At 34.0% G+C, this 27,974-nt stretch overlaps 1 protein-coding gene and 1 long non-coding RNA gene across 2 annotated transcripts in view; one reads left to right on the top strand and one right to left on the bottom strand.

The window, feature by feature from the left end:
• LOC106126102 (Dynein heavy chain 1) overlaps nucleotides 1–27,974 on the top strand; it is a 67,031-nt gene that overhangs the window by 36,648 nt on the left and 2,409 nt on the right. The window contains exons 14-42 of the mRNA XM_013323566.1: nucleotides 7,224–7,232; nucleotides 10,015–10,063; nucleotides 10,274–10,429; nucleotides 10,764–10,860; nucleotides 11,182–11,314; nucleotides 14,413–14,576; nucleotides 15,394–15,672; nucleotides 16,166–16,394; nucleotides 16,591–16,790; nucleotides 16,991–17,272; nucleotides 17,498–17,757; nucleotides 17,828–18,047; nucleotides 18,532–18,731; nucleotides 18,850–19,325; nucleotides 19,442–19,836; nucleotides 20,026–20,198; nucleotides 20,415–20,570; nucleotides 20,803–21,013; nucleotides 21,238–21,432; nucleotides 21,519–21,815; nucleotides 21,910–22,028; nucleotides 22,104–22,465; nucleotides 22,538–23,524; nucleotides 23,601–24,093; nucleotides 24,159–24,801; nucleotides 24,878–25,672; nucleotides 25,741–25,989; nucleotides 26,067–27,635; nucleotides 27,717–27,885. Coding sequence (XP_013179020.1) covers nucleotides 7,224–7,232; nucleotides 10,015–10,063; nucleotides 10,274–10,429; nucleotides 10,764–10,860; nucleotides 11,182–11,314; nucleotides 14,413–14,576; nucleotides 15,394–15,672; nucleotides 16,166–16,394; nucleotides 16,591–16,790; nucleotides 16,991–17,272; nucleotides 17,498–17,757; nucleotides 17,828–18,047; nucleotides 18,532–18,731; nucleotides 18,850–19,325; nucleotides 19,442–19,836; nucleotides 20,026–20,198; nucleotides 20,415–20,570; nucleotides 20,803–21,013; nucleotides 21,238–21,432; nucleotides 21,519–21,815; nucleotides 21,910–22,028; nucleotides 22,104–22,465; nucleotides 22,538–23,524; nucleotides 23,601–24,093; nucleotides 24,159–24,801; nucleotides 24,878–25,672; nucleotides 25,741–25,989; nucleotides 26,067–27,635; nucleotides 27,717–27,885 — 9,567 coding nt within the window. The remainder of the gene's footprint in view (nucleotides 1–7,223; nucleotides 7,233–10,014; nucleotides 10,064–10,273; nucleotides 10,430–10,763; nucleotides 10,861–11,181; nucleotides 11,315–14,412; nucleotides 14,577–15,393; nucleotides 15,673–16,165; nucleotides 16,395–16,590; nucleotides 16,791–16,990; nucleotides 17,273–17,497; nucleotides 17,758–17,827; nucleotides 18,048–18,531; nucleotides 18,732–18,849; nucleotides 19,326–19,441; nucleotides 19,837–20,025; nucleotides 20,199–20,414; nucleotides 20,571–20,802; nucleotides 21,014–21,237; nucleotides 21,433–21,518; nucleotides 21,816–21,909; nucleotides 22,029–22,103; nucleotides 22,466–22,537; nucleotides 23,525–23,600; nucleotides 24,094–24,158; nucleotides 24,802–24,877; nucleotides 25,673–25,740; nucleotides 25,990–26,066; nucleotides 27,636–27,716; nucleotides 27,886–27,974) is intronic.
• On the bottom strand, nucleotides 11,939–12,696 carry LOC106126378 (uncharacterized). Its single transcript, XR_001228359.1, has 3 exons — nucleotides 12,455–12,696; nucleotides 12,227–12,362; nucleotides 11,939–12,149 (listed from the first exon to the last, which is right to left on the bottom strand). It is a non-coding gene; the product is annotated as an uncharacterized LOC106126378 (long non-coding RNA).

The raw sequence follows: 27,974 nt of genomic DNA, 5'->3' as shown, positions 1-27,974 counted from the left end.
GTGTGATTCTGTACATGTTTTCTAGAAGTGAAAACTCGTGGTTAGCCATATTCAATGTACAAATAACCTTCTCGACATCTATGACGCCCTAGTATTCTTTCAGGAATTACCACGTGGTCATCCTGAAAAACGCATGCGCACTTAAACACCCAATGGCAGCCTGAAACGTAAAACAAATAACCTTCTCGACCATCCATGAGGTCCTAGTACTTTTTCAGGATTTACGTCGTGTTCCTCATGAAACCCGCATGCGCACTTCAACTGTATTTGTGACATTTACTGCGTAGGTAAAAAGGGGTGGGTAATCATGACGTACTTGCTTCAGAAAAACCTAATAACATTTTGTGTTCACCAAGTACAGCTAAGGGTAAAATATTCTTGGAGCTTTCGTATGCCGAAAAGTTGACGGCATCGCTTTTGAAACGTAATAGCGATAATAATCAATAAATATTGTTTTAAGTAAAAACCAGCGCAGTCAGTTAAGTTGTATTTTCCACGCGCAGTTTTTGCAAAGTAATCCTTAATGTGTACTTACAAAGAGACTTTAATATTTAACAAAAAAAATTAAGCAGTCTATCACAAGAGATAATAGTCATTAATGACTTCAACAAATAAAAACTGTTTGCTTTTCCGTCGTCTTTTTTTTTACTTTTGTCGATTTGTAGAATCGAAAAGTTATTGGTCAAACTTTTCAAACGAGCAAAAGATTTATTAATTTTCATCAATTTAGATATTTTTTTTACCAAGTTTTAAAGAATTTTAGGAACGGTTGAATGTAAAATTTCACACAGTTAATGTGAATATGAAGAGAAAGTACAAAAAACGATTCCCAATAAAGAAAAATTGTACTCAATTCATTTACAATCAGTTCAGTATATTTACCTATATAATCAATTACTCATTATGAATTTTTGCTAAACTATTATATTATAATAAGAGAATACGAGAGAATGTGTTTTTTTACAGGCATTTTGGGAGTGGAAACTTACGCCTTATTCATTATACAAAATAACTTTTCGACTTCTATGAGAGCCTAGTAATCGTAATTCAGCCTGCTTCAACTTCGTGCTGTAGCTGTAACTCGTGAATTTAAAAGCTACTAACTAACATTTTCTGTTGACCTAGTGCAGTTGCGGATAAAATATGCTTCAAGCTTCCGCATGCGAAAAAGCCTTATCACAACGCTTTCGGAACAACGTTAAGTTAATTAATTAATTCGTGTATCAAAAAAACATATTAACAATTATTATTTTTATTTTCTTTTTTTTAATTTTGGCATCAGAATTGAGACAGTTATTTTGTAAATTCCACGCGTGTTTTTCAATTTAATTCGGTTAAAAGTTAAAATTATTATAAAACCAAATAGATAGAACACCATTAAATTAATACTTTGTGCATTAAAAGAAATTAATTTTTTATTTATTTTTAAATTATATTACAAATTAAAAAATATTTACGAACCTTTCTTAAACATCACTTTATTTTATTTATTGAATCATGCCAACAACATAAATAAGAAATAAAAACGATTTCAAAATTTACTGACACATTTTGGATATTGCTTTTTCTAGTATTTATTTAGATGTAGTCAGTCAGTGTAGTGTAGACTTTTGTTTTCAAATTCACTGCTGCAAAAAATCATTATTTGATGTCATTTTCCCTAAATTATAAATGCATTTGTTCCCGTTACAGGAGTTCTTATTGTCCTTTCAAGTTTATATTATACAGAATTTTTCCATCAACGACCGATCGAAAGCGATGTTCCGTGATTTTAGTTAGTTCATTTTTGTTTTCTTTTTGTATTTCTTTTAAAAGCCACACTACGAGAGATGACAATTTGCAAGATTTTAAAAAGTGAAAACTCGTGGTTAGCCATATTCAATATATAAAAAGCTTTCTGGGCATGGATGAAGTCCTAGTAATATTTCAGGATTCACCACGTGGTCGTCCTGAAAAACGCATGCGTACTTCAACACCCAATGTCAACTTCTAATACATTAATTATAACCTTTCCTGTGAAGGTAATAAGGTCTATATAAAATTCAATTATGCCTACTAATATTTTCTGATAATGACGATTCCGGAAGTACGTCTGAGTAACATTAATTTAATTTTAACAACAAATAAGTCGTTCATAGTGAACGACAATTTTTAATCTTAAATTTCAATTTCAGTCAAATTCACTAGCTGCAAATGTTAATACTATTTAATGTCATTTTTCCAAAATTCAAATGCATTTGTTTCCGTAAAAGAAAATTCGAAATTCATATTACCCATTGAATTTGTTTGCATACATGTTTAAACTGCCGTGTCGGTCAATAGCGATGATTCTCGAGTTTTGATTGTTACTTGAAATAGTTTTAGATTAGTTAGTTGTAAAGGTTTTTTTTTGCATTTCATGAAAAATTAGATTTTACGACAGATAATATAGTGTTTCCGCGCATATTTTCAAGAAGTGCAACCTTGTGGTTAGATTTATTCAATGTACAAAATACCTTCCCGACATCTATGACGCCCTAGTAATCTTTCAGGAATTACCACGTGGTCCTCCTGAAAATCGCATGCGTACTTCGACACCCAAAGGCAGGTTTAAATACAAAACAAACAACCTTCTCTACATCCATGAAGCTCTAGTACTTTTTCAGGGTTAACATCGTGTTGCTCATGAAACCCGCATGCGCACTTTATTTTTGAATACCGTAATTGTGACCTTTACTGTGAAGCTTCTTTTTTACAATTACTTGAAGATATCAAACAGATATTATACACTGATTGAAAAGATCAATTATATTATAGTAAATTATCAGCGCGTAATAAAAAAGTAGCCTGTGTTAGTGTACTATTTACATTATAAGCCTAACAAATACGTGGGGTTTGCGAAATATGACTTACAGTGGTTTCTAAAAAACGAAATATATATTATTTACACTAAACTATTATGCAAAGAGAATACGAGAGAATGTGTTTTTGTACAGGCATTTTGGAAGTGGAAACTCACGATGAGCCATATTCATTATAAAATATCATCTCGACGTCTTTGAGAGCCTGGTATCGTACTTCAGGCACCAAAAGCAAACTTCAGTGCTGAAGGTGTAACTCGAGAAGTTGAAATCGACTAACATTTTCTGTTGACCTAGTACAGTTCCGGATAAAATTTTCTTCAAGCTTCCGCATGCGAACAAGCCTTATTACATCGCTTTCGAAACAACGTTAAGTTACTTAATTAATTCGTTTATCAAGAAAACATGTTTACAATTTTTATTTTCTTTTTTTTAATTTTGGCATCAGAATTAAGACAGTTATTTAGTAAATTCCACGCGTGTTTTTCAATTTAATTCGGTTAAAAGTTAAAATTATTATGAACCAAATAGATAGAACACCATCCCATATTAATAATTTGTGCATTAAAAAAAATGATTTTTTATTTATTTTTCTAATTATAATACAAATTAAAAAATCTTTACGAACCTTTCTAAAACATCGCTTTATTTTATTTATTCAATCATGCCATCAACATAAATATGATATATAAACGATTTAAAAATTTACTGACACATTTTTGATATTGCTTTTTCTAGTATTTATTCACTGTTGCAAAAAACCATTATTTGATTTCATTTTCTCTAAATTATAAATGCATTTGTTCCTGTAACAGGAGTTCTTATTGTCCTTTCAAGTTTATATTATACAGAATTTTTCCATCAACGAACGATCGAAAGCGATGTTCCGCGACTGTAGTTAGTTCTAATTGTTTTAGCATTTCTTGTTAAAAAAATAGATTTTACGAGAGATGACAGTGTGATTCTGTACATGTTTTCTAGAAGTGAAAACTCGTGGTTCGCCATATTCAATATACAAGAAGCTTTCTGGGCATGCATGAAGTCCTGGTAATCTTTCAGGATTCACCACGTGGTCGTCCTGAAAAACGCATGCGTACTTCAACACCCAATGTCAACTTCTAATACCGTAATTATAACCTTTACTATGAAGGTAATAAGGCCTATATAAAATTCAATTACGCCTACTAATATTTTTGGATAATGTCGATTCCGGAAGTACGTCTGAGTAACATTTATTAATTTTTAACAACAAATAAGTCGTTTCTAGTGAACGACAATTTTTGTCTTAAATTTCAATTTCCGTCAAATTCACTAGCTGCAAATGTTAATACTATTTGATGTCATTTTTCCCAAATTAAAATGCATTTGTTTCCATAAAAATTCGAAATTCATATTACCCTTTTGAATTTGTTTGCATACATATTTAAACTGCCGTGTCGGTCAATAGCGATGTTCCTCGAGTTTTGATTGTTACTTGAAATAGTTTTAGATTAGGGTTTTTTTTGCATTTCTTGTAAAAAATAGATTTTACGACAGATAATAATGTGTTTCTGCACAAGTTTTTAAGAAGTGCAAACTCGTGGTTAGAATTATTCAATGTATAAATAACCTTCTCGACATCTATGACGCCCTAGTAATCTTTCAGGAATTACCACGTGGTCATCCTGAAAAACGCATGCGTACTTCAACACCCAATGGCAGCCTGAAACGTAAAACAAATAACCTTCTACCATCCATGAGGTCCTAGTACTTTTTCAGGATTTACGTCGTGTTCCTCATGAAACCCGCATGCGCACTTCAACTTTAAATATCGTAATTGTGACCTCCTTCACTGCGAAGGTAAGGTTAGGTACGTGAAATGTGAAATTGCTTCAGCAAGACGTAATAACATCATTTTCTATTGACCTAGTACATGTTGGGGTAAAATATCCTTTGTGCTTCCGCATACCGAAAAGTTGACGGCATCGCTTTCGAAACGAAATAGCGATATAATTAAAGCTATTCTCAAAAAATAAATTGTACTAGATCCTTTTTAACAATCAGTTGAAGATATTTATTCAATCAATTCTTTTAAATTACCAGCGTAATAATCAAAAAGTAGCTTGTGTTAGTGCACTATTTTCGTGAGAAGCCAAACAAATATGTGGAATTTGCGAAATATGATTTACAGTGGTTCCCAAAAAACGAAATATACTTAATTTATGCTAAACTATTATGCAAAGAGAATACGATAGAATGTGTTTTTTGTACAGGCATTTTGGAAGTGGAAACTTACGCTGAGCCATATTCATTATACAAACAACAAAATAAGTTGTCGACATCAGCCATATTCAATGTACAAAAAGCTTTCTGGGCATGCATGAAATCCTAATAATCTTTCAGGAATTACCACGTGGTCATCCCAAAATCGCATGTGTGGGTGTTGAAGTACGCCTTGGAAGGCAGCCTTGAATACAAAACAAATAACTTTCTCTACGTCTATGAGGCTCTAGTACTTTTGCACGCATGCACACTTCAATTTTGAATACCGTAATTGTGACCTTCATTGCGAAGGTAATAAGAGGTATTTAAGAAGTACGTGAAATGTGAAATTGCTTCAGCAAAACATTTTGTGTCGATCTAGTACAGCTGGCGGTAATATGTTCTTGGTGCTTCCGCATGCGGAAAAGTTGACGGCATCGCTTTCGAAACGAAATAGCTATATTACTACTTAATCTTTGTGAATAAATATTTTTAAAATATAAGTAAAGCGATTCTCAATAAATAAATTATACTCGATTCTTTTTTACAATCAGTTGAAGATATTTATTTAATCATTTTTTTTATTTTAAATTATCACCGCGTAATAAAATATAGCCTGTGTTTAAGTTACAAGCCAAACAAATACGTGGGGTTTGCTAAATATGATGTACTGTGGTTTCCAAAAAAACGAAATATGTAATACATAATTTATACTAACCTATTATACAAAGAGAATACGATAGAATGTGTTTTTGTATAGGCATTATGGAAGTGGAAACTTACGATGAGACATATTCATTATACAAAATAACTTCTCGACATCTATGGGAGCCTAGTATCGTACTTCAGGCACCAAAATCGAACTTCAGTGCTGAAGGTGTAACTCGTGAAGTTAAAAGCTACTAACATTTTCTGTTGGCCTAGTACAGTTGCGGATAAAATTTGCTTCAAGCTTCCGCATGCGAAAAAGCCTTATCACATCACTTTCGGAACAACGTTTATTTAATTAATTCGTGTATCAAAAAATATAGGAACAATTATTATTTTATTTTAATTTTAGCAATAGAATTAAGACAGTTATTTTGTTAATTCCACGCGTGTTTTTCAATGTAATTCGGTAAAAAGTTAAAATCATTATAAAACAAAATAGATATATTTAAAACTCCATCCCGTATTAATAATTTGTGCATTGAAAGAAATTTATTTTTATTTATTTTTAAATTATAATATATATTACAAATAAAACAATCTTTACGAAACTTTCTAAAAAATTGCTTCATTTTATTTATTCAATCGTGCCAACAACATAAATATGTAATACAAACAAAATTTACTAATAGATTTTGTATGTTGCTTTTTCTAGTATTTATTTAGTGTAGTAGTCAGTGTGACTTTTGTTTTCATTACCTGTACTGTTGTTCTGTAAAATAACCAACTGGTTATCCGCATGCGAATGATGTCAGGAATGTTTTCATCCGCAACAGTACTAGGTTAACAGAAAACAGAGGGGGAGATCGAATAAAATGCGCAAGCGTACCCCGAACACGTGGAACACACGTGGTTGATATTGAAACTCTACCAAAACATCATAAATTACGAACTGTATGTTTGTTTACAACCTTTCACACTGCTTACACTTACAGTGCTTACCTAACTTTATAACATTGGTTAACCGTTAGCTTACGACCATGGTTAATAATCTTACTTATATTATAAATGCGAGTGTTTGGGTGAATGGATGGGTTGTTGTTGTAGATGTTTTTTTAAGGAATTTCCTGCATGGCTTTCGCCGAAATTTGGGATAAATAAAACCTGGAAGAACACATAGGGTATTAATAAGGTTTTTTTTCATACCGCGCGGACGGAGTCGCGGGGGATAGCTAGTCTTTTATAAGGTTACTTTATTAAATAATCTGTTTGCTTTTACTTGCAGTTGCATTTGCTAATATTTCGATTATTAACGTTATTTCAACTTTAGTACTGCAACGCATACCAAGTTTAGTGAAATGAACTCACGTAACCCGCGTAGAATCAAACTATACACACCTACGATGAGACTAAGATGTGTAGCACAGACATGCGCAGCAAATCGCTACATTGCCTCACTGTCGTAAAATTTTCAAACACGCAAGAGAGAGCGAGAGAGCGAGGGTGAGCAACGAAAGCATTTAACCATTGTCCAGTTATGTGGACCTGGTACTCGTGCGGTCTTTACTTCTGCATCGCGCTGTCGCTTTCATGCTTTCATGTACATATAGCACAGCACACCAAAGTTTGAGCGGAACGTCACGTCACTGAAAATATTTTCCTTCTTTTCCTACGTGTAATTTTCACTTTTCTACCTTATAATGAATAATAGCTGTCGCCCGCGACTCCGTCCGTCGGAATTTAAAAAAACTTTACTAGTAGCCTATGTGTTCTTCCAGACTATGTTCTATATGTATGCCAAATTTCATCTAGATCCCGTTTTGGAGATACCTTCAAACAACCATACATCCAATCCATCTATACATTTGCATTTATAATGTTACTAGCTGTCGCCCGCCACTTCGTCCGGCTGGAATTAAAAAAAAACGTAATTAGTAGCGTATATGGTATTCCAGGCTTTGTTCTACATCTATGCCAGATTTCAGCGAGATCCATGCAGTCGTTCTGTAGGTACCTTCAAATAAACATCCATCCATCAATCCAAACATTTGCATGCATATTATTAGTAAGATTGTGTTTCAATTGTGTTAAGTACGTTTTAATTTATTATTGAAATGATACACATTTTTGTCAGAAACAAACTGTAATCAGAAACATAAAGTAGTACAAGGTGATTCATACGGAATATGTGTAGAAGAAAGCGTCTGAATTTATGTTCACTGAAGAAAGAGCGAGAGCAAAAATCAACGTAGCCATGTAACCTCCTTTCGATTCTCCTACCCGGGTGCTGATGCGGACGAAAATAACAGACGTTGCCACCCTAACATTCCAGCGGCCGGCTGGTTCTTAATGGGCTTTATTTTAATTTTTTTTATTTTTTATTATAATAACTAGTAATGTAATAAAAAACTAATGAAAATGTTAAACCCTTTTCAACTTTTTGCTTATTTTTTGAACTACCTTACTAACATAATTATCATAAAAGAAATTTAAAAACGTTTTTTTACATTTTAATAGGCACATGTCTATTTTAACTTGTTTTTAAAGAAAAAAAGGCTGTTTATTACTCAAATTTTTTAAATAATTTTTATCCCGTTTTGTCGCATCTAGAGAAACTGCGAAACGGCACTCTTTGTTGTGATGAGAGCGGAGCTTCACTAGGATCATATAACATTGATGTACGAAAACCACTTGATTTATGCCATCCTAGTATTCAGCCGCGAGATCGTTCTATATAGTTCTAATATTCTATAGACAATTAAACTAAATAAACACACCCACACGTTTTAAGTTCTAAGTTAAAGATAATGGGTATACGGTATTTAGTTTAAATAATAATTAAGATTTATTAATGTAATTGTAAAGCATTGCGTAAAATATTTAAGTGATAACAATTTTCAGGGTTACATATTGAGGAGATAAGCTTTTCTAATGTCATCGATCTCACATTAAAGGTTAAAAATTTTGCATTTTACTAAATTGTTATGATGTAGCTATAATATAAATATATTTATTCTGTTATTACACGTATATACGATAGATAGATAAATAATAAAAAATGGAACAAAACCACTTGAAATACTTTCACTAACGCTAGTTCTCCTTTTCTCACTTCTCTCATTTTCCCCCCTACTAGAGAGATGACGTCATCTCTCTAGTAGAGTGGGGGAGAACGTGTAAGTTGTACGTCATTTTGTGTGCTACACAAGCCACGCCCCAGTTGTGGCCAGATGACTTACGTTATTAGTGCTATAGGCTACAGTTGTTGCTTATACAAACACATAATTAAGTACAGTTTAGGTAAGTTAATACAAACTCGTTGTTTTCTATAAGAAAAGTAATATTTTCAATACTTTTAAATTAGTATGACATGAAATGGAAGATTTACATAAAACTTCATTTGGGTAAAAATTAAGTACAACTGTAATGTATTGCGACAGACCACTATTTGCTAGATGAAAATGAGTTACAGTTTAACAAAGATGATTTAGTATTGGGATTTTATATACACCTTTAATAAGAAAAACGAGTTTGGTGGCCCAACAAGAGGCGTAGCATCAAACAAACCGAGATGCCTCACTCCACGCAAATCCTGTGTAGACCTACCAATCGTGAAATTTCATAACATTTTCACTAAAGGGGGAAAAGGGAAAGCGCTATATTTTCTCACTCTTGGCGCAACTACCTTACGGTTCTGATGTCCTAGTATTCTTGCCGGTAAAAATTATGCATCACATTCCTTCGGTCAAGTAATTTTTTCAAAGTTATGTTTGTTGGATTACGGGTTTTAGAAAAAAAAAATTATGTTAATTTTGCGTACTTTTTTTAACTTGGTTATAATTAATTTAAAATAATCATACATTAGATGTCCTTATTATTTTTTTTTATTTTCTGGAATGTACTAAATAAAATTGTTACTGTCGTAGTTGCATAGGTTTAGTGTTCATTGGCTCTTGGACTTCTATTACCTTCTATTTATTACCTTAGACCTGACACATGGTTGCTCATTCTCGAAAAAGACAGAAATAGGGTTACTTCACGAGAGGAAGAGAGAAAAAATAATAATTCATTTCCTTGCGTTTCTGCGATCCTATCATTTTTCGGATATATTAGCGTTGCGCAGATGTATGTATAGTTCGAGAGCTACTTATATCTGAAAATACATAAAATTATAATACAATAGAAGGATTTTTACAGAAATTATATGAATATAATTTTGGGAATTTTTGGTTTTAGCAGCCATTGAATTTATTTATAAATTTCGTTTTTTAAATTACAGAAGAAGTACCTTGGTCCATGGAGGAGTTTATCGAACACGTAGAATCTGGAAGCCGGTAAGATGGAAAATATCTCTTAATCTTAAAAAAACACTGGATGTGTAAAAGTAGGTGAATTAGAACATACAATCATTACATTGCACCGCTATTTACCATCCATTGAAAATTCCTTGGACCTTTTAAGTTATTTTTGTTATTTATCTTGGATATTGTTATGTTATCGTGCAATGCATGAATAAAAGAAATGCAAATGTATGTTGGTTAAAGAAACGCCTGCGTGGAGTTGAACCGAAAGAGTTTGATGGTGGAGGAAGCTGTCGAAGAGGTTTTGGACTTAGTAAAGAAGGCGGCTCAGCAAATCAAGCCAACAGAAATAAACCCCGACTTCGAGTTCCTTATCGGTGAAGGTATAAGCCTGAAAGTGTATTAGCTTTCGCATTGATTCAATTTCCAACAAACCAAAAATTGCAACAACCATTTGGTGAGCCAATTTGTAGGTGTATAGAACACGTTTCTTACAGAACTAAACGCGATAACAGTGCTTTAATGTGGGTTTCAACTGCAGTGGTAATGTATTAATAATATATTATAGTCTCTATTTTATAAGGGATATGTATTATTACAAACATTCCTTAGTGGAGTACTGGGATTAAATTACATTATGTGCACCAGCAATTTAAAAAAAATAAATGACGTTTGTATCAGACGAGATGCAAACTGGGAGCGGTGCAGCTTCAACTGTGAACGAGTCGACGAGCAGCGGCCAGCAGGACTGGTCCGCAGTGTGGGAGTGCTTTGACAACCCTCACAAGTTGCTGTCAACACCCGCTGGTGGTCTCTCTAAAGGAATGCAGGTATTTGGTTAAATAGATTGGATTTGATTAAGGATTTATATGATATGGACTCGATAAAAGCAGACCTATTGTCAGAGACTATAGTTATTATATGATCAAAAAATAGATTTGCGATAGTAATATGTTTCTGTAGGGATGCTTCAGCAATGGATTTGCTTTGATCTGTTTTAATACAAAATTTAGAGAAAAATGTTATTATTCACTAGCTTTTGTCCGCGACTTCGTCTGCGCAGTATTATTATAAAAAAAGGGTGAAATATGTCACTCAAGACTATGTTGATAACGAATTATGTTATTCATTTGAATTTTATCTTTGTTTAGGAAATGGTGAAGAATGCAGTCAGCGAAATGCGTCGTTACTATAGTAGAAAAGTAATAGACGTGCTCATCAAAGTGACACGACGAGGCTTGGACCTTATAATCAAGCAATTCTCTAAGGATAACGAAGCTACTGGTAATTTCCGATTTTTTTTTTGCTATTAATAATACCTAATACCTAATAATAATTAATACCCTACAGTTACTATTGCGTTATTTTTTCAAGTCCAATTAAACATAGTGTGGTTAATTTCAGTAAGGACTTAGTATATTTTATACATTTTCTGGCTACATTACATGAAGGCGAAAACATTCTCATCTTTCATGTTTTAGTTTAAAATATCGCCACCACAGTGTCTGATAATTTTACGCACACTTAAACCAACAATCTTCATATCATAGATACAATCCACTCAGTATATAATAAATAATCAATGTGTAAAACGCATGCGCAGTTCAAGCAAATCCACGTGGTTTACTCAACGTCAAACGACCAGCAATTATTTTCTGATAACCTGGTGCAGGTGCGGTTGAAATTTCCTTGGATTTTCAGCATGCGGACAACGCTTCGGGAAAATTTTGAACTGAAGGAACTAAACGATTTATCAAACAAAAAACATTTACATTAATTTGCTAGATTCTGCTAATTACTTCTGATATTGTTATGAATTAAATCCAAAAAAAAAAAAACATTTTAAATCTCTCAACAAAAAAGATATTTTATTTAATTTAACTCTCCGCGAAGACCTTTAAAAATAAATTTTAATATGTTTTCCTTACGATCTCAATACATTGCATCGGGCTTGTGTTCAGCTACTCTGAAAGTAATCTTAACAGTACAGCGTGATACCAAACGCAGTTTACTCGGTTGACGCAAATATTCTGCCTTTAAAGCAACCTTTTTATCTTCCATGAGGTCCTAGTAACTTTTCAGGATTAACCACGTGGTCGTCATGAAACCCGCATGCGCACTTCAGTCAAACCCAAACATGTTAATGATTGAAAACACCGTTAGAATAATCTTTAAGCTGTAGATTATAAGGCTTACCTTAAATGTGAAATTGTGCACACTAAAACGCACCATTATTTTCTGATGTTCTAGTATAGATGCGGATAAAATATGCTTGAAACGTCCGCATCAAACGTCTACAATTTCATCAATAACTTTTTATTTTCATACGGTTCTTGAAAATAATACAATTGTAATGATAAATTCAAGTAATCTCTTCATAGCCGTAGGCCGTTTACGCTTAATAGCACAATAGAACGGACATACCTACTTCTGACTTCTTCTATAGATATATAGCTTTGGTATTCTTCCTAGTTCCTAGTGACTTGTTGCACCATAGACGACACGCGCAATGGCCTACGTTGTGCATATTTATACATCACAATCGCAGCAAATATTTTGGATCCAAAAAATAACACCGTATAAAAGAAGAAATTCATAAATTTTCTTCTACCGGAAAATGCTATAATTTTTAATAAAAACTAGTCGAACGCGCAAGACGCAATATGCTAAAGTCAAAACAATGTCAAAAGTCTTATATTTAAAAAAATAATACAATGCAAGCAAAAAGTTTCATTATATAAGCACTAATTAATAGAATATGATGAAAATATACATACATAGTTCACAATAATTAATAAATAGAAGAATATCATTAACCTAATTATAAATTAAAATATAATCTTACTAAATAACTAACCACTACAAAATAAATGAATTAATTAATACTATATTAAATAAACTATATACTAAAACTAAACCAAACAAAAAAATGATGAAAATTAAATATGACGATGATTGTGTTCCGTCTTCCGACATACGCAACAAGAAAAATTATACATACATACGTTTTTTATTTATTTTGGTGCGACAATTTTTGGTCGTTAGATTGTATTATTTGTGAACAATGTTAGGTAACCAGACTAAAATGCGCCAACGGTGTCATTATTTCGTACGTTATTTAGTTAGTTATTATCTTAATAAAACTTTGAATGAGTTTATTATTAACATAATATGTATAACACTTGTTGGAAACATTTTATTTACTTGTTCGATTTATAACATGTCGTCAAATCATACTCGTTAACATTGTCTCTATTTAGATATAACATAGACAATTTTTCGTATTTTTTAACTCCACGCTAATGAAGTTCCATTCAACCATTTCCCTGTTTGGGACGGTCCTAGCGGACTTCGTTGCTGTCAGTTTCAAACAACCTTCTGATCTTACATGTGGTCCTAGTAATCTTTCAGGATGCCCCACGTGGTCACCCTGAAACACGCATGCGTACTTCGACTAAAGCTACGAACGTGGCTTTCAATTTCTGTGTATACCGCCTTATCTGTCTGGTGGCCCTATTTGATAGTAAATTACAATTGTTCATTAGCGCCTCTGTATAGTGCGACAAGATTATCTGGGCCACCTAAAGGCGCTGCTATTGTGATTAGTTCTATCAAAAATATGTAAATACAAGTATGTAGGTACATAGTTATAGAAAATTACATAAAAGAAAAAAACATGACAAGACAGCCTACAGAGAGGCGCTGTTGAACTGTAAAAAAGTGTCACAAAATACTTTTCGTACTGTAACTAGTATGTCATGTGTTTTTCTTTTAGGCTGTTTTCTGTGCCCATTGATTTTACTTACTTGCTTTTATATATTTTACTAAAGAACTAATTTCGACAGAGGCGCCTCTGTCACCAGCACAGATATCTTTATGTAACTATTCATATATTCTGATAGCACTGACCCTAAATAAATATTTCTAGAAAATAAACAACCTCCTCAACATACATGTGGCCCTAGTCATTTTTCAGAATACACCACGTGGTCGCCCTGAAAAACGCATGCGCTCTCCAACCAACATCCACGTGGTGATCAATATCAGTAAATAAAACTAAATTTAACCTTTATTACATAGTGAATAAAGCTTTCACTAGCTTGCCCGCGGGACATGAAATTCAGACGAAGTTAAACGTTGAAGACCCACCATTTTATTCTGATATCCTGGTATAGTTGCGGGTGAAATTTTCCGCACGGGGAATGTCTCCTTATAATTGAAATAAAAGCTTCTCCCGATTCATTTTCAGATTCGACGCATCAACGACAATTAATTTTTATCAGTTCATTTAGTAACATTGCATTTTGGTTAAATAATTATTTGTCGCTACTAATAATAAAATTTATTATATGTTGATAAAAAATCTTTTTTTTTTTGCTTAGGTCAAAAGAAACCAATGTTTCTGCTACAAGCGACATTGATGATACCAAATGTGTCAGTTAAACCAACACTTGAAGAAATTCAAGAGGTCTTGGTTCTTGCTGGTAAACATATTTCCGGGTTATCAAAAGGCGTCTCACAATGGAGCGGAGGAAAAACATCCAGGGTAAAACTTTGCTCAGTCTATAACATTATTTCAAATTCCTATGTTTAAGGATTTGTACTCAAAGACTTGGGTACAGTACAAGTAAATAATAATACCCTTATATCGGAAAAACATATATATATTGGGTTAATTTTAGCTTACTTATAAAATAGAAGAAAAAACGCTTATTAAAATGTAATACATTTTTTGTGTTTATATTCATGTTTTGGTTGGATATTTATTAATTGATCCGTTTACCTTGCATTCAAGATATTGAAATGTGATAACATTATTTTAAAGAAGTTAAGCTCATGGCTCAAAGAAATGTCATAATTCCGATGTAAATTATACATCGACCAAGTTCATTAGTAGATTAAGCACCTTGATTAGGAAATTGATACACGACAAGCAGGTAAATGTGGAGAGAACTGAAGAGAATCTGTCAAACGTTATGCTTTCACTATCAGTAAAAGTTTAAAAGAAGATTTTTTGCGATTTTTTTATTGATTTGTAAAAGTTTTAGTAAGTATGGTCAAACAATACAAAAGTTATTAATATAATGTTCTTCAAACTTGTGTCGTTAATTGTCTTGTATCGTCCGGAACGTGTCACTTCACGCTTTTGTTACTTCGATGGTGTATTCGTCCGCAAATACTTTTAATATTTTGCATCAACTGGCTTCCTTAATAACAATTTGCTGCTCACTTGATGTGCTTGATTTTATTTTCAAATTATCTCTGTAAATAACACATATATTTTTTGTTTTTATTGTTTTCCTTGTGTCCTTGTTTGCTCTGCTTTTTTCTGTCTCTTCGCACGCGCATTTGCATTCATGCAGGTGAGTTGGAAGAAACTCGCGGTCAACCCATCGAGCCAGTTATTAGGAGTAGTTACCAAGCTTGACGAACAGGTCCAATCAGTAAACAACATGGCGACAAAATCAATGAGACTGGGTGAAGCGGCAAAATTAAAAAAGAAGAAATACTACAGATTGCAATCAGAGGAGAAACCGGTGTTTCCATTGCAACAGAAAAATTTCTACAGTCATGTTATGGAGAACAAAGAGATTGTTAAAACTTTGTCATTATTATCAACGTGTACGCAAAATGTTAAGATTGTAAGTAAACATTTAAAGTTTGTTAAAACAATTTAAGAAAATGTTATTTCTTTCATGGTATTTTATTGTTATAACGAGAATCCTGATTACTATTTTAGCTGAATAATACTAAATGAACTATGCGTGATGCTTACTAAAATATTATATCACTTTAATATAAGTACCTGGATGACTGTGTTTTTTGGAAATTATATAATATTTAAGTACGAATTACTAATAAAATGATGAAATACGAATAATATTTTTCGATCTTACCGATAGAAAAAGTTAAGTTTATGTTTTGAGTTGATTATCGATAAAACACGAATAAAATATTTTCTAAAAATAATTCCTAGCTAGATCGATTTATCGCCCCGGAAACCCTCTATATACAAAATTTTATGAAAATCGTTGGAGCCGATTCTATATATATATATATAATTGGAATTTCAGAAATCTTGTATATATATATATACAAGAATTGCTCACTTATATCACTTTAATATAATTCTAGGAACTGAATACCCTTGTAAAACGCTGGAGACCATATCACTATTTATGGAAATGTGAGAAAACTCTTCGTCAATTATTAGCATGGACATTAAATGATTTTGAAATTGCTTTGAAGAGACACAGTGAATTAGAAGCAAAGCTTTATACGGAACCGGATGTGTTGATTATAGGAAATTGCTTGGCAGTGTCAACAGAGAAGCTTAAATTAGGTCTGAACACAGAACTTAAAAGTAAGTTTTAAGATTAAGTAAAATGTAAGTAAAGCAATAAGGTGGTTACAACATTCAGCCTCAATAAAATCGCATAACTTACATCGATTGTTGATAATAATTTAGTCAATAGTAAAACTAGGATAATTTCAATTAAAAAAGTCCATAACTCAACAGAAATTTAATGCAAGAATTTATGTTAGCGTCTGTATTTCAGATGGTACGTACAGAATAAGTCAAGCGATGCGCAAAAAGTACAAACGCGAAATGGACTACGTTTATGCGATAATGAATGATTTAGAACGCAAGCTTGAAAGACCAATAAGGGATTTAGACGATGTAAGAACTGTTATGGAAACGTTGAAGAAAATTCGAGAACAAGAAGTTGATATGGAACTCAAGATTGACCCAGTTGAGGTAAACGATATCAAGTTTCGTTTATATTTAAATGTGTATTATATTGGTTTCTTTATTTTCAAATATTTAAACGCAATTAAGAGTTGTATTTTTACCATAATTGCAATAAACGGCACAGCTTTTGGAGTGTTTTCTTCATTTAACAACTCTATAAAATGGTGGCAAAGTTTTCTATTCAATAATGGTATTTATAATTTCAGGAAGCATTTAACGTCATCACCCGTTACGAGCTACCAGTAAGCAAAGAGGATATAGAGCAAGTTGACAATCTTCGGTACACCTGGCAACAGTTGCAAGCGACCGCTCTCGCTTCCCACGTGCAACTGCTTAAGATGCAGCCGCAATTCGAAGACGACCTCAAGAACAATTTGGATAGGTTTCGCGACGATAATACTGATTACTGCCACGAGTACAGACACGCTGGTCCGATGCAGCCGGGCTTGAGTCCTCGTGAGGCCTCCGACCGACTGATATTATTCCAGGTAACAAAATTGCAACCCTCATCCATTTCACAGGGATATGCTTGGTTACTCGATTATAGAAATCAATTGCCCAAAGTTTTATAAAATCGTTTAGTTTTTTAATCAGTACAAAAAAAAACAATAAAATGTAACTAAACTATGTATAAACTAAGTATGACTTAATATTTTCTGCAATGCATTTTTTTCTGTGGTTTCGTGCCTACTTTCACACTTATTTCTTTACAGAATCGATTTGATGGTATGTGGAGAAAACTGCAGACGTATCAAAATGGGGAAGAATTGTTCGGCTTGCCTCATACTGAGTATCCAGAACTCGCGCAAATCAGAAAGGAACTAAATTTGCTCCAAAAACTTTACAAACTCTACAATGACGTGATAGACAGAGTGAGCAGTTACTATGACATACCGTGGGGTGAAGTAAACATTGAAGAAATTAACAATGAACTTATGGAATTTCAAAATAGGTGTAGAAAATTACCTAAAGGGTGAGTACCACTTTATTTACAAAACACGGTTTTCTTTTTGGTATTTTAAAATTTTAACCGATCATAACAGATTAAAAGAATGGCCAGCATTCTACGCGTTAAAGAAAACAATTGATGATTTTAACGACATGTGCCCTCTTCTCGAGTTGATGGCAAATAAAGCGATGAAGCCGCGTCACTGGCAACGGATTATGGAAGTCACCAAATATAATTTTGAACTCGATAACGAAGATTTTTGCTTGAAAAACATTTTAGAAGCACCATTGCTCCAAAACAAAGAGGATATTGAGGTAAATTGTTTGGCTAAAATGAGGTTTATGATTATCTGTACAATGTCGGATTTTTAGTGTCCATCTTAACCTCTAGTCCCCCACTTTTTATTAATTGTATTTTTTCCAACACTTTATTAAATTGTAGAAATAACAAATCATATGTCAGTGTTGTAGCAACATCCTTAAATAACTAAGAAAAACAAACATTCATTTGTAAACAATCAACAGACAAACAATCGATTGTGATTGTATCGTCCTGTTGAAAGCAAGACGCTGACTGAGACTATATTATTCTTTCAATATTCAGTGGGCGTCGGGTATCAACTGCGCATGTACTGTCGGGAACCTCGAACGATTTTTCGTGAGCTGAGGTACCAGGAGAATATAACAGAGTGGTAGTCGACTACAGTATGACAGATAAATTACGCGTTAGGAAAAGTTTGTCAACATAATGTTGAAAATATGTGAAATGATTTTATCTTTTTGTGCCCCTTGCATACAGGATATTTGTATATCCGCGATGAAAGAAAAGGATATCGAAGCTAAGTTGCGTCAAGTTACAAATGAGTGGTCGGTGCACGAACTCACTTTCCAAACATTTAACAATCGTGGCGAGTTACTACTCCGCGGCGACACCACAGCTGAGACAATTGGCCAGCTTGAAGATAGTCTTATGATCTTGGGATCCCTTTTATCAAACAGGTAAAAAGTTTTTACAATAACAACTAAAAATAAAATATTCTCAGAAAATTAGCTATTGAGTATAACATAATTATCCGAGTTTGCATGTTATGAAAAGTGGACAAAAATGATTTTTTAGATATAATGCACCGTTCCGAAAGCAGATACAACAGTGGCTATTCGACTTGCAGAGCACAAATGAGATCCTTGAACGATGGCTGCTCGTGCAAAATATGTGGGTGTACCTAGAGGCAGTCTTTGTTGGTGGCGACATTGCAAAACAGCTTCCAAAAGAAGCTAAGCGTTTCTCTAAAATTGACAAATCCTGGCAAAAGATTATGCAACGAGCTCACGAGACTCCCGGCGTTGTTTCTTGCTGTGTTGGAGATGATCTTCTGCGACAACTCCTGCCCCATCTGCAGGAGCAATTGGAACTCTGCCAGAAGAGTTTAAGCGGCTACTTAGAGAAGAAGAGAACTATGTTTCCAAGATTCTTCTTTGTGTCAGATCCAGCTTTACTTGAGATTTTGGGTCAGGCATCGGATTCACATACAATACAAAATCATTTACTATCTATATTTGACAATATTAGATACGTGAAATTCCATGACATCGGTAAGTAGAACTATTTTTCTTATTAACTTCATTGTACATATAATAACACCTTAATAAATAATTTTAAATTACAGAGTACAATAAAATGATTGCAATCGTGTCATCTGAAGGTGAAGAAATTAAACTCGAGAGACCGGTACGAGCTGAGGGTTCTGTAGAAACATGGTTGACGTCCCTACTGCAATCTGCTCAAAGTAGTCTGCACTCGATTATACGTAATGCTGTGTCAGTTCTCAATGATCCTTCTTTCAATTTATTACTGTTCCTTGATAAAATGCCGGCGCAAGTCGGGCTGCTAGGAATACAAATAATTTGGACACGGGACGCAGAATTAGCTTTGATGCAAGCTCGACAAGATAAGAAGATAATGATGGAAACTAACAACAAATTTTTGGAACTTCTAAACACTCTCATAGACCAAACAACAAGAGACCTGCATAAAATTGAACGCATCAAATTTGAAACCCTTATCACCATACATGTCCACCAAAGAGATATATTTGATATGTTGGTAAGATATTTAACAAAAAATTCTTCAATGTTATAATCATTATTAGTTAAAGTTGAAAACTTTGTACTATGATATAGTTAGCCTAGCCTTCCTTTCTATTTTCATTCCACAGATTTGTTAACTAAGTCAGTAACTTCTTACTTCTTATTCCAGATGTCTTTCTTTAAACCTTGTGTTGTAACTTTACAGTGTCGTCTCAACGTGCGATCAGCGAATGACTTCGAGTGGTTGAAGCAGTGTCGCTTCTATTTCAAGGAGGACGCAGACAAGACATGGATCTCGGTAACAGATGTCACTTTTGCTTACCAAAATGAATATTTGGGCTGCACCGAAAGATTGGTCATCACGCCGTTGACAGACCGGTAACTACTTTTAAATAAGAACAGTTTTACGGGTACCAATGATATTATTTTAAGGGTATTTGTTTATCAAATCTAACATCTCTTTCTTTCTCTCTTGTCCTGTGTCTGTATTGTGTAGTATTAGTAGTATTGTCTGTAAGTTCCTTCCTTGATGATTCCTTCTGTAAATACTTACGTGTTAGATGGAAATTAAAAGAATACTGTTAATAATTTCAGATGCTATATAACATTAGCTCAAGCATTGGCTATGAGCATGGGCGGAGCGCCTTGCGGTCCCGCAGGCACAGGGAAAACAGAAACTGTCAAAGATATGGGCAAAACTCTGGCTAAATATGTCGTAGTCTTCAACTGTTCCGATCAAATGGATTACAGGTAAAACAAAAGGATATCCTTATGACGATCATGCCCATTACTCAGATGTGTAGAGGGTCAATTTAACATGATCCTAGCAAAGCTTCCAAAGTTTTTATTCATCCATACATCTTGCGCATGTATTATCATCGGATACAGATCTTATTATACCGCCATCCATTGTTTAAACCAATCGAAAAATACTAACGATATTTTAAATGTACTTTAATTTTCTTATAATTTTTGTTTTCAGAGGCCTCGGCCGTATTTACAAAGGTTTGGCACAATCGGGTTCTTGGGGTTGTTTTGATGAGTTCAATCGTATTGAGTTGCCTGTACTGTCAGTGGCTGCGCAACAAGTTGCCGTCGTCCTGGCAGCTAAGAAAGAAAAGAAAAAGACCTTTTTGTTCACAGACGGAGATATGTCTGATATGTGCCCGGAGTTTGGTATATTTATTACAATGGTAATTATTTGTGATAACTTATTCATAATACGTCCCTTTTAGACTCCCACGACGCAGACGTAAAAGAGACGTATGGGAGCTTTTATTGGCCTTAAAATGCAGTAAATGTGTTACGTACTAGTGGAAATTATCCGCCATGGAATGTACTTTATATAAGAAGGTATAGAAAATATAGAATTACAGCTCTTACAAGTATAATTAAATTGTGTATTATATTTTCCCAGAACCCGGGCTACGCTGGACGTAAAGAGCTTCCAGAAAATCTGAAGATTCAATTTCGTACAGTAGCTATGATGGTGCCAGACAGACAAATCATCATCAGGGTAAAGTTGGCTTCATGCGGTTTTCTTGAGAATATCACACTTGCTCGAAAGTTTTACACGCTTTACAAATTGTGTGAGGAACAGTTAACAAAACAGGTAAATGTACTTATTACTATAATGAACACCGAAGTTTTCTTCTACTTATTTCTTATAGTTGTAAAAATAATATTTTTGTTTTTTAGGTTCACTATGATTTTGGACTTCGAAACATTCTATCAGTTTTGAGAACTCTAGGTGCTGTAAAGCGAATTAATTCAAAAGACAATGAAAGTACGATCGTGATGCGTGTCCTACGAGATATGAATTTATCTAAATTGATAGACGAAGATGAACCATTATTTATATCTTTAGTAGCTGATCTATTTCCTAATCAAGTATTGGAAAAAACTACATACCCCGAACTAGAAGACGCAATAAGGAAACAAGTTGATCAAGCTGGTTTAATCTATCATCCACCATGGGTGTTGAAGATTATACAGGTACAAATATTTGATTAGAAATAAAATAACAGTATTAGAAACTGACGATGAATCCGATACAAAACTAATATACTACATTTTATCTGAACTTTAGCTTTACGAGACACAGAGGGTACGACATGGTATTATGATTCTGGGTCCACCTGGCGCCGGGAAAACAACGTGTATTCATACCTTGATGACTGCTTTATCTAACATAGAAGACCCGCACAAGTAAAATAATGGATATAACTACTATATTGCCAATCTTTACCTATTCAATAATCCCTTAAATAATTCTGTTTTCAGAGAAATGCGTATGAATCCTAAAGCTATAACTGCGGCGCAAATGTTTGGACGTCTAGATGTTGCCACAAACGACTGGACCGACGGTATATTCTCAGCTCTATGGCGAAAAACATTAAAAATCAAAACAGGAGAACATATTTGGTTGGTTCTCGACGGTCCGGTAGACAGCATATGGATTGAAAATTTGAATTCAGTGCTTGATGATAATAAAACACTGACTTTAGCTAATGGTGACCGATTGACAATGTCTCCTACTTCAAAAATTATTTTCGAACCAGAAAATATCGATAACGCCTCTCCTGCAACCGTTTCTCGTAATGGAATGGTATACATGAGTTCTTCAGGCTTGGATTGGGAGCCAGGTAATTATTTTCTAAATGTATTATGATTGTTAGTCTCACAAAATACTAAATCTAAAAAAAAATTCTATGCAGTCCTCAGCGCATGGCTTATGTCAAGATCTCAAAGGGAAATAGAAGTTTTTAGTGCTCTATTTGAACAGACATTTCTAAGTACCTACACATGGTGTACTCAGAATCTTACCTTCAGTATGCGAGTACTTCAGAGCAACATAGTTTTTCAAATGCTTAATATATTAGAAGGTCTAGTACCACCACAGATCGTAGAAGTAGAAGAACCTTCAGCAAATAAATCGGTAAATGGTGACTTAGACGATGAAGAAGAAAAGGAAAAATCGGAAGAAATTATTCTCTTTACGCATGAACATTTACATAAAATTTATATTTTTGCATTGATATGGGGATTTGGATCACTTCTTGAAACAGAAGATAGAGCTAGGTTTGATAAGCATATTAAAACATCTTTCGTGGACATTCTGGAACTACCAAAACACCCAAGTAATAAACCTAGTATTGTTTTTGACTTTTATGTGAAACATCCTGGTAAATGGGAGTTATGGGATGATTTGATGACTAACTATCAATATCCTGACACCGCAACACCTGATTATTCGAGTATCCTAGTTCCAATTGTAGATAACGTGAGAATTAATTATCTTATACATTGTATTGCAAAACAAGGAAAAGCAGTACTTCTTTTAGGCGAACAAGGATCAGCGAAAACGGTTATGATGAAAGCCTATATGAAAAATGCTAACCCAGAACAATTCATGGGTCGTTCATTTAATTTTTCCTCTGCAACGAGTCCTTATCAATTCCAAAAAACTATAGAAAGCTACGTCGAAAAACGTAGTGGCATGACTTTTGGTCCACCGGGAGGTAAAAAAATGTTAGTGTTTATAGATGACATAAATCTTCCACAAATAAATGAATGGGGTGATCAAATAACAAATGAAATTGTAAGGCAGACAATGAGCATGGGAGGATTTTATAGTTTGGAAAAACCTGGAGATTTTACTACAATTGTGGATATTCAATTCTTAGGTGCTATGGGACAGCCAGGTTATGTTTTATACAATAAATATTTTCTTCCTTTACTAAATATTCTGACCACTTCTTAATTTATCATCTTTTATAGGTGGGGGACGAAACGATATTCCAGCACGTTTGAAGAGACAATTTTCTATATTCAACTGTCCTTTGCCTAACAATGAATCAATAGATAAAATTTTCAAAGTCATAGGTGAAGGTCATTATAATGTTAAACGTGGTTTTACTGCAGAAGTAAGATCTCTCATAAAACGTGTAATACCTTTAACAAGAGAACTATGGACACGAACGCGCCAGAAACTATTACCTACACCAGCTAAGTTCCATTATGTATTTTCGTTAAGAGATTTGTCAAGAGTTTGGCAAGGTATGGTAGGGACCTTGCCGACTGTAATCGAATCGGAAAAGTGTCTCATGCTGTTATGGAAACACGAATGTTCCCGAGTGTTTTCAGACAGGTTTACACATCAAGCTGATAAAGATTGGTTCAATGGCGCCCTGTACGAAATTGCTACAGATGTATTGGGTGTGGAATACAAAAAAATGATGGATAAAGATCCCGTATTTGTTGATTTTATGAGGTAAATATATTAAATGCGTTATATTTTATGAAGGGTACAGTCTAATTATTTCATTTTTCATACAGGGACGCACCGGAACCGACTGGTGAAGAAGGTGAGGATGCTGATATGGAGTTGCCGAAGGTTTATGAGCCGGTGTTTGATTTTGAAGAATTACGGGACAGATTAGACATGTTTCTATCGCAATTCAATGAAATGGTCAGAGGCTCTGGAATGGATTTGGTGTTTTTCCCTGACGCAATGCTTCATTTAGTAAAAATATCTCGAGTTATAAGACACCCCAGAGGAAATGTAATGCTAGTGGGCGTAGGAGGGTCTGGCAAGCAATCGCTAACAAAACTATCAACTTTTATTGCTGGATATCGTTCCTTCCAAATAGCTTTAACAAGATCATACAATGTCGGTAACTTTTTAGAAGATCTTAAGTTATTATACAGATCATGTGGTGTACAAGGTAAAGGAACTACATTTATATTTACTGATTTGGACATTAAAGAAGAAGGCTTTTTGGAATATTTAAATAATATATTATCTTCTGGGGTCATATCTAATTTGTTTACCAAGGATGAACAGCAAGAAATTATTTCGGAACTAACACCAATTATGAAGAGAGAAAACCAGAAGCGAACTTTAACTAATGAACTAGTAATGGAGTATTTTCTTAACAGAACCTGCCAAAACCTTCACGTTGTTTTATGTTTCTCGCCAGTAAGTAATTTAATTTTAACAACAATTATATCCTACAAGTTAATGATAAAATAATGTAGTTTCCTTATTATTTTAGGTTAGTGAAGCATTTAGGTATCGAGCTTTACGTTTTCCTGCTCTTATATCTGGTTGTACTATTGACTGGTTTCAACCTTGGCCAAAAGATGCTCTAGTATCTGTTGCGGACCATTTTCTGGCAGAATTTGAGATAGAGTGCACTAAAGAAGTTAAAAAAGAACTCGTAACAGTCTTAGGGACGATTCAAGATGTTGTATCTAAAGTATCTACAGACTATTTCCAACGATTTAGAAGGTCGTCTCATGTAACACCAAAATCATATCTTAGCTTTATAGGAGGTTACAAAACTATTTATCAAATGAAGCAAAAAGAACTAGGGGACGGGGCACTGAGAATGGATACTGGATTAGAAAAGCTTCGTGAAGCTTCCATTTCTGTTGAAGTTTTAAAGAAAGATTTAGCGGTTATGGAACAAGACTTAGCTTTAGCATCTGAAAAAGCTGACCGAGTACTGACTGAAGTTACTGAGAGGGCTATGCAAGCAGAGATAGTAAAAAATCAAGTGCAAATAGTTAAAGAAAAAGCCGAAGCCTTAGTAGCTTACATTGCTGAAGAAAAAGAGAAAGCTGAAATTAAATTAGAAGCGGCTAAGCCCGCTCTTGAAGAAGCAGAAGCGGCTCTTAATACAATAAAACCAGCACACATTGCTACTGTCAGAAAGTTGGGTCGGCCACCACATCTTATTATGAGAATTATGGACTGTGTACTAATTTTATTCCAACGCAGATTGCATCCGTTAATACCAGATACTGCTGCACCTTGCCCGAAACCTTCGTGGGCCGAGTCCCTTAAGGTTATTACCTGAAATCCAAACATAGTTTTTAAGTACTATTTAATAAAACTTTTCTTTTTTACTTTCAGATGATGGCGAGTACAACATTTCTTCTACAATTACAAAACTATCCAAAGGATATTATCAATAACGAAATGGTAGAACATTTAGTTCCATATTTTGAAATGGAAGACTATAATATGGATACCGCTAAACGTGTTTGCGGGGACGTTGCTGGTTTACTTTCCTGGACAAAAGCAATGGCATTCTTTCACAGCGTTAACAAGGAAGTTTTGCCTCTAAAGGCAAATCTTTTATTGCAAGAAGCAAGATTAAAAGTAAATAGTATTTAATAATAATAATTACGGAAACTATAGTTAAAACATTCAATAATGCTAATATTTTATCATTATAGGTGGCTATGGAAGATTTAGCATCTGCAGAAAGACAACTGGAAGAGAGAGAAATGTCGCTGCGAAAAGTCAAGGAACAGTATGAGTCAGCAGTATCTGAGAAACAACAATTAACAGACGCGGCCAATGTTTGTCTGAGGAAAATGACAGCAGCTACAGCCTTGATAAATGGCCTAGGAGGCGAAAAAATAAGATGGACACAACAAAGTAAAGATTTTAAAGAACAACTTGGTAGATTGGTTGGTGATGTTGTATTGGCAACAGGATTTTTGTCATATTGTGGACCGTACAATCAAGAATTCAGAAATAGCCTGTTCAATACGTGGATGGGAATTCTTCAGAGTAAACATATACCAGTCACAGATAATTTAAACATCACAAATATGTTAGTAGAAAGTGCCACTATATCTGAGTGGACTCTTCAAGGTCTACCAAATGATGAACTTTCCGTTCAAAATGCTTTAATTGTTACAAAGTCTAGCTCATATCCTCTGTTAGTTGATCCACAAAGCCAAGGTAAAAATTGGATCAAGAATAAAGAAAGCACTAACGAACTTCAAATTACTTCATTGAATCATAAATATTTTAGAACACACCTTGAAGATAGTTTATCTCTCGGAAGACCACTTTTGATTGAGGATGTTGGCGTAGAACTAGATCCAGTCATAGATAACGTTTTAGAAAAGAATTTCATTAAATCAGGTTCTATTGAAAAAGTTATAGTAGGTGATAAGGAATGTGACGTGATGCCGGGCTTCATGCTTTACATTACAACTAAATTGCCGAATCCTGCTTACTCTCCAGAAATTAGTGCAAAAACATCGATCATAGATTTCACAGTCACAATGCAAGGTCTGGAGGACCAGTTGTTGGGTCGAGTAATATTAATGGAAAAATCAGATTTGGAAGAAGAACGAGTTGCTCTTTTTGAATCAGTGATGAAAAATCAAAGAAGTATGAAAGAGTTGGAAAGCAATTTGCTATGCCGACTGACATCATCCGAAGGATCTTTAGTCGATGATGAAGCGTTAATTCAAGTTTTACAGATAACTAAAACCACAGCTGAAGAAGTGAATGAAAAATTGATAGTAGCTGAAGTAACCGAAAAGAAAATCATCAAAGCTAGAGAAGAATTTAGGGCTGTTGCTGCTAGAGGTTCTATTTTATATTTTTTGATTGTTGAAATGAGTGATGTAAACATTATGTACCAAAATTCTTTGAAGCAATTCCTAAATATATTTGATAATTCTATAACTAAGTCAACAAAGAGTAATGTTACCGAAGAAAGAATAAACTTGATACTGAAATACCTTACGCATGAAGTATGGGCCTTTACTTTGCGAAGTTTATACGAGAGGCACAAAGCTCTGTTTACTTTGATGTTAGCCATGAAAATAGACTGCCATCGAGGTCTAATATCTCATGACGAATTCATGGCTTTTGTAAAGGGTGGTGCATCACTTGACTTAAATGCCGTTACGCCAAAGCCATTTAAATGGATTTTGGATATAACTTGGCTTAATTTGGTTGAAATTAGTAAATTGAAAATATTTTCAGACGTTCTTCAAAAAGTAATAAAACTTTATTATTTGTGTTGATTTGATTTCTTATTTCTTCAATTCAAATTTTGAAATAATGAAATCTAACTTCAGATAGCAACAAATGAAAAAGAGTGGCGGGTGTGGTATGAAAAGGCAAAACCTGAGGAAGAGACGATCCCATCCGGTTACAACGAGAGTCTCGATGTTTTTCGTAAGTTACTGCTGATAAGATCCTGGAGTCCTGACCGAACATTGTCACAAGCGCGCAAGTATATAGTCGGTTCGTATAATATGGTATTCTTAATCATTGGTTAAAGATTTAAATTAATTCAAAAAAACAATTGATAATGCAATAATTGCATTAACGTA

The sequence above is a fragment of the Papilio xuthus genome, unplaced genomic scaffold (assembly GCF_000836235.2).
Source record: "Papilio xuthus unplaced genomic scaffold, Pxut_1.1 DF825017.1, whole genome shotgun sequence".
Classification (NCBI taxonomy): domain Eukaryota; kingdom Metazoa; phylum Arthropoda; class Insecta; order Lepidoptera; family Papilionidae; genus Papilio; species Papilio xuthus.
This window is presented reverse-complemented; position numbering and strand designations above follow the sequence as displayed.